Source organism: Calcarisporiella thermophila (genome assembly GCF_041956535.1).
Source record: "Calcarisporiella thermophila strain CBS 279.70 unplaced genomic scaffold VTP21scaffold_6, whole genome shotgun sequence".
Taxonomy (NCBI): Eukaryota; Fungi; Calcarisporiellomycota; class Calcarisporiellomycetes; order Calcarisporiellales; family Calcarisporiellaceae; genus Calcarisporiella; species Calcarisporiella thermophila.
Window position 1 is genome coordinate 1,255,115 of NW_027192196.1, and position 10,322 is coordinate 1,265,436.

The window sequence follows — 10,322 nt, forward strand, 5'->3', positions numbered from 1 at the left end:
AGCCCACCCGCCACAACCCAAGAGTACAGCACAGATCCGTAGGACTTCTCAAAGCTAGGGAACAAGGATAGCAGACACCGTTTTTAAATAACTTTGTTTTCAGTATTATTACCTTTTTACAATTAATTCTAAAAACAGCAATTTGGAAAAAATTTGATCAATATTTTACTTCAATTTTATACTTTTTTATATTTTATTATTACTTTCTGTAACTATGAATAAAGCACGATTTGGGCTCCGAAGGAGCAGATACCATCCAGGGAGAGAACCTTGGGCTCTCACCCAAAGGGAATTGTAATAAATCATACGGAGTTAAATCTTTCTCTCCAACTTAAAATCCCCGTCACATGTACAACAAAGTTGGATGCGCTGAGACAATGAATGTATAGCCATTCCATTTGGTTAATAGTACATTGGCCGAACTATGAATGATAATACAACTAAAAAAATATGTATACAGATGTTTTCCTGCTTTATTTTCTTATATTATTTTTATATTTTTCTAAGGATGTTATTCGATTCAAAAATATCTTTATTCATGCCTAACTACATCTTGCTCCATCTTCCCACTGCTGTCAAAGTGGGTAGTGAGATCGGGAGAGTTTTTGACCGATTATGCTTCAAATGGCTTTTTACAAGTTGTCCCGCTGCCAATGCTGAGCAAAGGCTCAACTCACCAGCCATACAGGCAGCACATATAATTCGAGCTAAACGCTGTGAATTGGCACCCGGTTGAGTTGCGTGAGGACCTCGTACACCCAGCAAGTCAAGCATTGTTGACTGGGCCGGAAGACCTGTTCCTCCCCCGATGGTACCAACTTCGATAGAATTCATTGTGCAGGATATGTAAAGATCGCGATTGTTGTTTAACCTATAATAAGATTTTACATTTGTCTAAAGTTCTGCAAGCAGAATATAAATCGAATACTTACCCTTTCATCAGGGTAATGCAATTAGAGCTCTCTACATTCTGTGCCGGATCCTGCCCGGTTGCAATGAATATTGCAGTTAAAACATTAGCCACATGGGCATTAAACCCGCCAATTGAACCTGCCATTGCTGAACCAATCAAATTTTTGCTCGTGTTCAATTCCACCAGTGTATCTACACTGGTTTTGAGCACCGTGTGAACAATCTCCTCTGGGATTACTGCTTCTGCTACTACTGATTTTCCCCGTCCTTCAATCCAGTTTATTGCTGCAGGCTTCTTATCTGTGCAATAATTTCCTGAAACAGAAATGACACGCATACTTGGGAATTTTTCCTGCAATGAGGCCATTATTCTCTCGCACCCCTTAGACACCATGTTCATCCCCATTGCATCACCAGTTGTTGCGGTAAATCGTATGAACACTAATCGACCCGCCAGCGCAACTTTCAAATCCTTAAGCCTTGCATATCTGCTGGTTGAATTGAAGATTTCCGCCGCCCAAGAACTTCCTTCCTTCTCAAGCCACCCTTTTGCTTCTGCAGCAAGCGCAATGCTTGGAAACTCTACCACAGGTCCACGGGTCATTCCATCTTTTATCAGAACTGTGGAAACCCCTCCACTCATGTTGAGGACTTTACAGCCGCGTGCCGTCGAAGCCACCAAGGCCCCTTCAGTAGTTGCCATTGGTATCTGGACCATCTCACTATCGATTTGCAATGGGCCGGCTACTCCCACTGGAATAGGTACATATCCTATCACATTTTCGCAGCATGCACCTAATACTCTAGTATAGTCATAGTGGTGCATTGGTAATGCGTCTATTTCAAATTTCCTTTTCATAATTTGACGAGAGACGAGCGATCGCCTTATGTGAACTGCTCGCGTGCAATCTTTAAGGACATTTTCAAGCGCATATGGTGAGATTTTCTTGTGTTGTAGTAGCAAAAGGATCTCTTCGTTGCTCAACATCTCGGCCCCAAATGAGTTGTCTCTTAGGGTTTTATGGTTTTCTTCAATTGACTCCGGCCCTGTTCCAGTTAGACTATCTGCTGTATTTGGTATTAATATGCCTCCCCTATTAGTTGCATTATTTATACCCGTTTCTACAGTGACAGTAGTATGCATTGTTGCTCTATGCTTATTAGGCTGGTGATACGGTTTAATTAATCGCTTATTGCCGGCTTTAAACCTATTTATAAAGAGGAGAGAAACATTAAAGAAATTAATGAAGTGAGAAATAATACTTTCAGCCAATTTGGCATAATGGTGGTGAATTAAAATTAATTCGAACCTCTACGCAAATTATTACCTTAAGAGCAATGCTTTACCGATATCTCCCAAATTTTGCGAGGTAAAAAGCGGCAATAATGATGAACAGGAGCCACATAAAAGGGCCATAATGAAGAATAATCTTGAAATAATCATATGGACATTTGCGAACAATGGGACAGAAACGGCTAGCGACATATGGTGGATCTGACGGATTAAAACAAACAGAGCACTGTCCTTTGTGCCAATAGTGCAGAGCATGACATTGGGATTGACATTATGACTAGTAATAGTGCAAGCTCGAATAAAGCAAATGTATATGAGAGCCCCAATGAAGATAAAAGTAAAAGCAATTCTCATATGGCTCCTATCAGTATACCGCATAGTGTAATCCAATATGCTCTCTGTTCTCAACTTAACCAGCATGATAATTGAAGAATTAATACAAAACTTGTGAAGAGCATAAAATAATTAGAAATCAAACAGAAAAAAATTGCTAGGAGTTGGTAGTATAAAGTGAAAATACTAAATTACTAATCGCAAATAGTAATAAGTTAGAAAGATAGTGAGCTGAAATAGAGTGCGTTTATATGCTGCGATTACCTTGAATGCGAACGAAACTAGTTGTTCTAGACGTGAACAATGCAAATAGCATATCTAGTTTATATTCATATTAACTTGGGCCAATTGAACCTCTTTCTTATCTCTCTTATCGATTTTTGGGAATGAATACAAATATCCTTGAACGTTTCGGGCACCTTCTAAGATTTGCTTTTATATAAAACTTTCAGATGTGAGGATAAGGATGGAATCTACTTATTTTGACCAATCGGACAATTTCCATTATTTGGCGAGATTTTCTTCGAACGCCTTCATCACCTGGGAAATATTCCTTGACCTGCATACCGACCGAGATGGATTGGATGGATAGAATGATATGGATGTATCCTTATATACAAAAAAAAAAATACAGGACTATTGTATTACATCTTACCTCGTTTACTAATATTTGAAAATGCGAATGAAATCACTAATTCAAAAATTATTTCTTTTTAGGAGGGTCTCGAATTACTTCCTGGAGGTTCTTTGTCGAGAATATAAATAATATTTCGTTTATACTCACCTCAATGGTCCAGTCCCTTGAATAAATATCGCAGTTCTAAAAAGATAATTAAGTAATTACTGCTGCCTCAACGGCTTGAGTCTATATTAGTGAAAACCTTTTGAATTGTCGGGATAAGAAAATCTTCACGGGAATAATCGAGAATTTTATTGGTGCAGATTAGACGATATAAGCGAGTTTGTCTTGCTATTTTAATTCGAGACCAAGTTCCCCAGGTCTGTTATTTAAAAATTCAGTCATATATCAAGTAGAATAAGTGAGAAATTTTCAAAAAGTCAAAACCTGTGTTGCATTTTCAAAGTTGTCACCTCTAGAATATATGATCATATTTTAACAGTAGTCTCCTTATAATTTCACAATATCTTTGAAGAATAATGTTGAGTGGTATCAATAGAGACTATGATAATGAACAGGTTAAGCTCATGAAGGAGTTGTGTATTATCACTGACGAAAATGACAGAGCCATTCGTCCTGGAGCTAAGAAAGAATGTATGGGATTGACAATCGTGGTACATATTAATTCCTCGTTATACATATCTGTGTATAGGTCATCTTATGAGCAACATCAGAGGTGGACTTCTGCACCGTGCTTTTAGTGTGTTCCTTTTTGATAAGGAAAATAGGCTACTGCTACAGCAGCGTTCAACTGAAAAAATCACATTCCCCGACCTTTGGACCAATACCTGTTGCTCACACCCTCTCTATTCACCCTTAGAGCTGGACGAGAAAAATCAACTAGGTAATTTGCTCTTACTTAAATATATGTGTTTTTTCTACTTTTTTCCTTTGTTTAATCCTTCAATTTTCTGCAATATTTAGATATTAAGCGGGCTGCTCAGAGGAAACTCGAACATGAACTAGGCATCAAAGCTGAGCAAGTTCCGTTGGACAAGTTCGAGTTTCTAACTCGCATCCGTCATCTTGCTGAATCCGATGGGATTTGGGGTGAAAACGAAAGTAAGGAATAGCTGATTTCCAGAGATTACTACTGTAACAGTTCTGAGACTGTTAATGATTCGGGTTCTTATTGAATATATGAAATGTGGTCTTAATTCAATTAGAATAATGGACAAAATGGACAAATGGACAAAGGTGGGCCAAAGAATGGGCAAACAATGGGCAAGGAATCATAAACAAAGATCGAGGCTTAAATAGTAAACAAGATAAACCTTAATCAGCGTGGGAACCAATGAGCACATAAAAGGAAATATTGAATCAGAATAGAGAGATGGTGGCTTGGTCCTGTTACAACTACCTTCTCTTAAAACTATATACTCTGCTCTTTCACAAGTCGACTACATTCTTTTCATTAAGGTGGATGTCGATCTACTTCTCAATGATAACGAGGTTAAAGCAGTCAAATACGTAACTCGGGAAGAGCTTCGACAGCTATTTAGTCACTCCTCCATATGCTTTACACCATGGTTCATATTAATTTGCCAGAACTTTTTGTTTACGTGGTGGGAGTCATTGGATGATCTTTCTAAGTACCAGAATGAAATAACTATTCATAGGCTTGGCTTTGAATCTTTTGACAATAACGTAGAGGGATGAACCACTTAAGCTGTATCTCTCTAAGCCATGACACAGACATCCAAAATTTCCCCAACCGATTCGATGAATAGCAATATTTATTTTTATCATTTTAGCCTATATCTCTTGATCATTATATCATCAGATTATTTGACTATCAATGGATGTTTTAGGTTGTTGAATTCTTCTTAACAGGCAATTCGTCTCATTATATAACGAAATGATTTCACAATTAAATGCGAGAAGCCACAAGAATGAGATAACCCATCTCTGATATGTCTGCCATTGGTGATATAATAGAAGCTATGGAATCGATAGACTGACTATCTATCAGTGAATTCAGATGCGCTCCATTTTCGCGAAATATCCCACATAAAGCAGAAAATGTTTTTTTTGTGTTATTCGATATATCTATCAAACGATCCAATTTGAGGCCTGCTTTTGAGATAAGTTCTGGATACTCCTCCAAACTTGCAAGAGGGGACATCATAAACCCTCTCCTAAACGTCTCTATGGTTTCATTAACTTGCGGGGAGTTGCTTGCATGGCAAAATATATCAGTAAGCACAAGACGGCCACCGGGGCGCAGAACCTTTGCAACCTGCTGAAGTGTTTTGAGGCGATCCATATGAATTATGGATTCCAAGGCCCATACTGCATCAAATGAATTTGGCGGGAAAGGTAGGTCCATTGCATCGGCAAATTCGAAAGACACTTGTCCCGCCATTCCTGATTTAATAGCATTTTCTGTCGCCTGTTTCACTTGCGACTCACTAATACTAATACCCACGACTTTGGCCCCGGTCTTACGTGCAAGATGAATTGCTGGTCCTCCTACTCCGCAACCAATATCAAGGACCCGCTCCCCTGATTTAACATCTATTTTTTCAATCAAAATATCTGTTAAATTTTCTGCTGCCTTAGGAAATGAGCTTTCATCTTCAGAATTTTCCCAGAACCCGTAATGTATACAGTCGCTTCCTGTAGCGGAAGTAAAAGCGGAGGAGATTAAGTTATAATATTCTCCTACTTGTTCGGTAGATGGTACTTCGATTGAAGCTACTGCACAATTGGTCATTCTTAATACTGGGGTGAAGGATAAAATGATAAATTGTAAAAATATTTTTCATTGTAATACGGAAGAGACAGATTATATATATATTTTACCAGAATAAATCTTTTTTCTCTAGAATCTTATTTAGAGATATGTAAGTATAATACGAGTATGACGCTTTTATGATTTAGGCGTATATTTGATTTAGGCGTATATTTGATTTAGGCGCAAATATGATAATGCAATCTATTAATAAGTTGCTGGTTATGTGCAAATATAATGATGCGCCTCTGTTTATTATACTAATATGAATACTTTTTTAGTATTGTTTAGCCTGATCACATCAGTAAACTTTTTCGTTTTACATTTCTAAAGTTAGGAAAAAAATCCTTATTATGGTTGTATTGAAACCACAACGGCATATATGTAATATAATGCAACCGTCTCTATGAAAAAAAAAAAAAAATGCTTAAATGCTTCAATTATCCAATCAAAATTTAAACCTGTTGCCAAATTAGTCGATTCTAGGCTGGAAAATACTACCCGAGAAAATGGACTTCAATTAATCGGGCCAAATAATAGAAATATCCCGATTGGCCAAACTCAAAAGGAACGGGGAGGATTTAAAATCTGATAGTAGAGTGAGCATTCTTTCTTTTACACTGACGGAATGGCTAGATCTTCTATAAATTAGGCTTCAAGTTTTAGTTTAGATATTTGAAATAAATATAGGCGTGATAAGAAAAACACTCATTTTTCTAACTCTCTTTACAGCCTACTGTATTTTTGAATTGATGTTCTAGATTAATACCTTATTCTATTTAGTTCGGAGTCAAATAATAAAAATTTGAAATAGCATAATTGAAAATTTACATAATATAAATAATCTGAGGATTGAACCTGGATTTTTTTTACAATTATTTCTTCAAAATTTTATCATGTTCAACCAATCCTTGGTTACAGCTATAACATCCATATCAACAATTGCTATAGCATACTTTGCTTCTGCTATATTATTCAAAAAGTTTAAATACTCTCATCTTCCTCGTGTATCATGGGAATCGGCCAATTTCCTTGAGCGCATTCTACCAGGTGTGCGTTTAACAGATATCGCTGACCGCCTCATCGAAATTGCCCGAAATCCTAATTATCAGCCATTATGTGTTCTACGCGTATTTCCTCGCGATATTGTGTTTATAAATTCGTTGCAGGGCATGAAGGAAGCACTCGTTCATGGGCAGGCAAATTACAATGGAAAAAACAAAGTTGAAAGAGGACCCCTTTTTCGCTCTATGATCTTGTGGACGTTTGGGGGCAATAATATTGGAACTGTCATTGATAACGTAAATTGATATTTCAAATGCTTGGCTTTTTTATATTACTGAATATTTCTTACTAACTGAACATATCTCGATATTAGGAATGGAAATGGCGTCGCCACGCAATGGCTCCTACTTTTCAACCCAGAAAACTAGTTCCATCTCTTCTTACATATGTAGTCCAACGTGCTAATCAACTTATTGATGAAATTGATATTAAATCGCAGGAGGGAATAGCTTTGAATGTTGACAAAGAATTCGTTAATTTGACATCAGATGTGATATGTCAATGTCTTTTTGGCCTTGCTGGAGAGGACGAATTAGATTATTCTGATATCGGAGGGAAAGATAATATTGGGGTAAAAGCTATCAATTTTTATAATAACTTACAATCTTTAATTAACTAGAAAAAGTAGCCTATGCTTCAAGATTTGAATTCAGGATTTATTTCCCCTTGGCAATTTATTCCAATCGTGAATAAAACCGAGTGGGCTAAGAGAAGTTTCAGCAGGAGTCGTGATCGTATTCATTCCTTCATCTACAAGGCTATTGAAAAATCGCTTGCTACTTATTCCTCAGTTACTGACAAGAATAAGTTACCTCTGGTATGTATTCTGGCAGAAATGCCGCAGTACTGCGGAAAAGAAGGTCGGACAGCTCTTATGCATGAAATGCTTCTCGTCCTCTTTGCCGGCCACGACACTACTTCACATACATGCTCCTTTGCTTTTGGCGAGATTGCAAGGCGGCCTGAAGTACAAAAGAATATTCTTGCAGAGGTTCGAGGTATTTTTGGCGACTTGGTTAAGGTTGACCCTAAAGAGGTTCTGCCTGAACACTTGAATAAATTCAACTACACAACCGCGGTAATGAGAGAGACACTAAGGGTTTACCCCGCTATAGTTGTATTTAACGCCCATGTAAAGGATGATCTTGATATCTGTGGAAAAATGATTCCGGCCGGTAAGACTCATTTGTTTTTTATTATACTCCTTTATAGAGTATTTTGTGAGTTAATAGGCGAAGAAAACTTCTTTAAATATTAAATTTTCTCAATTATGCTCCTGTTAGATACCGATATACTCTGCAACGTCCGTGGAATTTTAATGGACCCAGAACTCTTCCCAAGTCCGGAAAAATTTGATCCTGAACGTTGGACAACCTCCGTTGCAAATTCCAAAGCAAACGCTTATATTGAAGAGAAGTCTTCAATGGTAAATCAATGCATTCCGGAGGTTGCGTTTAATGTCGGTCCACACACTTGCCTTGGTAGAAATCTGGCCACACTTGAGTTGCGTTGCTTAATTGCGTTACTGATTAACGCATTTCATCTCGAACTCAAAGAAAGTAATGGGATCAATCCGAAAGTCTATTTTACGATGAAGCCGGAGGGGGGAATTTGGATTAATTTCAAGAAACGCTGCTCTACTATGTAACAAGACGTTTCATCTCCCTCATTAAATTAATGGAAATAAGGTAGCTATCATTGCATTTTTGTTAGTTTGTTAGATAATTGTTTTAAAGATGAATTTAGTTCGATCTTGAAAAAAGCCATAATGAGTTATTTTCTTATATCTTAAATACTCATGGCCCATTTAATGGGCTGTTAGCCAAATGAAATGCAGGCTATACATTCATTGTCTTGCGACCATCCAGCATGGTCACATTTGACTGCGCCACTTTATTACTCAACCAGCAAAATATAAAAGATTAAACAAACAGTAAATAATCCTCGGCCACTTCTTGCTCACACCGGTTACCGTTGGGCTAAGTATAATGTCATCCCAAGATGACCATGCTGGCGAGGTCTCTCTTCGAGCGGAGATGGAAATTCTTAAGTCTATGCTTGAGGAAATCAAGTCTAAACTGGAAGAGAACCGAGATGAGGAACGCGACGAGACGAGCAGCGAAAGCAGTGGTACTGCAGAAGATGAGCCTGACGAGCTCATATACGCTGCTAAGGCCAAACACTACCAAAGGATCCCACAATGGATGATGGACGCGTTCCCTCAAATCCTGGACCCCATTTTTTCACCCGAACACAAAATTCGGGACAGGGACCTTCGCGCAGAATGGTGGGCCCGCGCGCCAGCCATTCGCGATCAAGTTTATGACGCGCCAGCGATGCCAAGCAGCTTGCTTCAAGAGGCATCACATCAATCCAAAGCAAAAGATCGTTCACTGGCAGACTTCCAATCTCGTCTGGCCTTATCTACGAGAATAATCGACGCGCTTTTTCTTTCGGTCGCGAGATTCGTTGAAAATAATCGCGACGTGTTCCCAGATACTCTTTGCCAATATTGGCTGCAACTATATCGGGACATCACTTTTCAGATGCGAGACCATCTCGCTACAATGTCAGAGTCAAGACTCGCAGAAATCAGACAAGCGGGTCAGTATAGCGCCAGCCTCCGCTATACAACTCCGGAGCACACCCTCATCCCCGAGGAGGTGGCCAGAGAATTCGCTAAGGAACGGAGAGCTGCATCCAAATCAAAAGTGAAGACGCGTAAGCAGCGTACAAGTTATAGAAATTCCAGGAAACAGAGCGGAATCCGTAGCCGTTCGTAAAAACAGATTTAAACAAAATTCAAAAAAAGGATAATAAAATACTGTTGGAGAACGACCAGGCATGATCTAAGTCCGGATAGTTGTTGTGTTACGACGGTTATTTCATACTTATACAAATATGTATAAGCAAGTATCTTATCATCATTATTAGTCATCATCTCCTATTCTATCATATATATATAGGATGTGCTTTCTCTCTTTTGAATTCTCTACTGGTGTGTGTTATTTGTGTTATCCCTTCTATCTGTCTTCTTTCCTTTTATTAATATACTCTTAATCAGTTCCAACAGGAGCCCGCAAGCTAACAAAACCAAGGCCGCTACTTAAGGACTCATTGGACATTACTTCAATATTCAATGAGCTTATGAGATGGGGACCTTCCACCAATATAAAAGCGAGAGATCTGAGGCGAAAACTGTGTTTCCTATGGGGCTTATGCCTTTTCGCTAGAGCTTCGGACTTGTATCGCATCGACCCGGGGAGTATCATTTTGAGAGAAGATGGTCAACTGACCATCCTCTC

The 10,322-nt window shown here is 38.4% G+C and overlaps 5 protein-coding genes across 5 annotated transcripts; 3 read left to right on the top strand and 2 right to left on the bottom strand.

The window, feature by feature from the left end:
- Positions 1-546: 546 nt before the first annotated feature.
- Positions 547-2,056, bottom strand: VTP21DRAFT_10249 (uncharacterized protein; the record flags this gene model as incomplete). Its single annotated transcript, XM_069389564.1, has 2 exons — positions 547-871; positions 933-2,056. The coding sequence occupies 2 exons, from the start codon at positions 2,054-2,056 to the stop codon at positions 547-549; spliced, it is 1,449 nt and encodes a 482-aa protein (XP_069253975.1).
- A 1,641-nt stretch (positions 2,057-3,697) lies between these two features.
- VTP21DRAFT_10250 (uncharacterized protein) lies at positions 3,698-4,291 on the top strand (the record flags this gene model as incomplete). The annotated part of the gene is made up of 3 exons (XM_069389566.1): positions 3,698-3,812; positions 3,871-4,062; positions 4,143-4,291. 3 exons carry the CDS (start codon positions 3,698-3,700, stop codon positions 4,289-4,291), a joined length of 456 nt encoding a protein of 151 aa, XP_069253976.1.
- A 797-nt stretch (positions 4,292-5,088) lies between these two features.
- VTP21DRAFT_10251 (uncharacterized protein) lies at positions 5,089-5,934 on the bottom strand (the record flags this gene model as incomplete). The annotated part of the gene is made up of 1 exon (XM_069389567.1): positions 5,089-5,934. One exon carries the CDS (start codon positions 5,932-5,934, stop codon positions 5,089-5,091), a length of 846 nt encoding a protein of 281 aa, XP_069253977.1.
- Positions 5,935-7,648: 1,714 nt separating this feature from the next.
- Positions 7,649-8,665, top strand: VTP21DRAFT_10252 (uncharacterized protein; the record flags this gene model as incomplete). Its single annotated transcript, XM_069389568.1, has 2 exons — positions 7,649-8,192; positions 8,301-8,665. 2 exons carry the CDS (start codon positions 7,649-7,651, stop codon positions 8,663-8,665), a joined length of 909 nt encoding a protein of 302 aa, XP_069253978.1.
- A 340-nt stretch (positions 8,666-9,005) lies between these two features.
- On the top strand, positions 9,006-9,800 carry VTP21DRAFT_10253 (uncharacterized protein; the record flags this gene model as incomplete). Its single annotated transcript, XM_069389569.1, has 1 exon — positions 9,006-9,800. One exon carries the CDS (start codon positions 9,006-9,008, stop codon positions 9,798-9,800), a length of 795 nt encoding a protein of 264 aa, XP_069253979.1.
- Between the last annotated feature and the right edge of the window lie 522 nt (positions 9,801-10,322).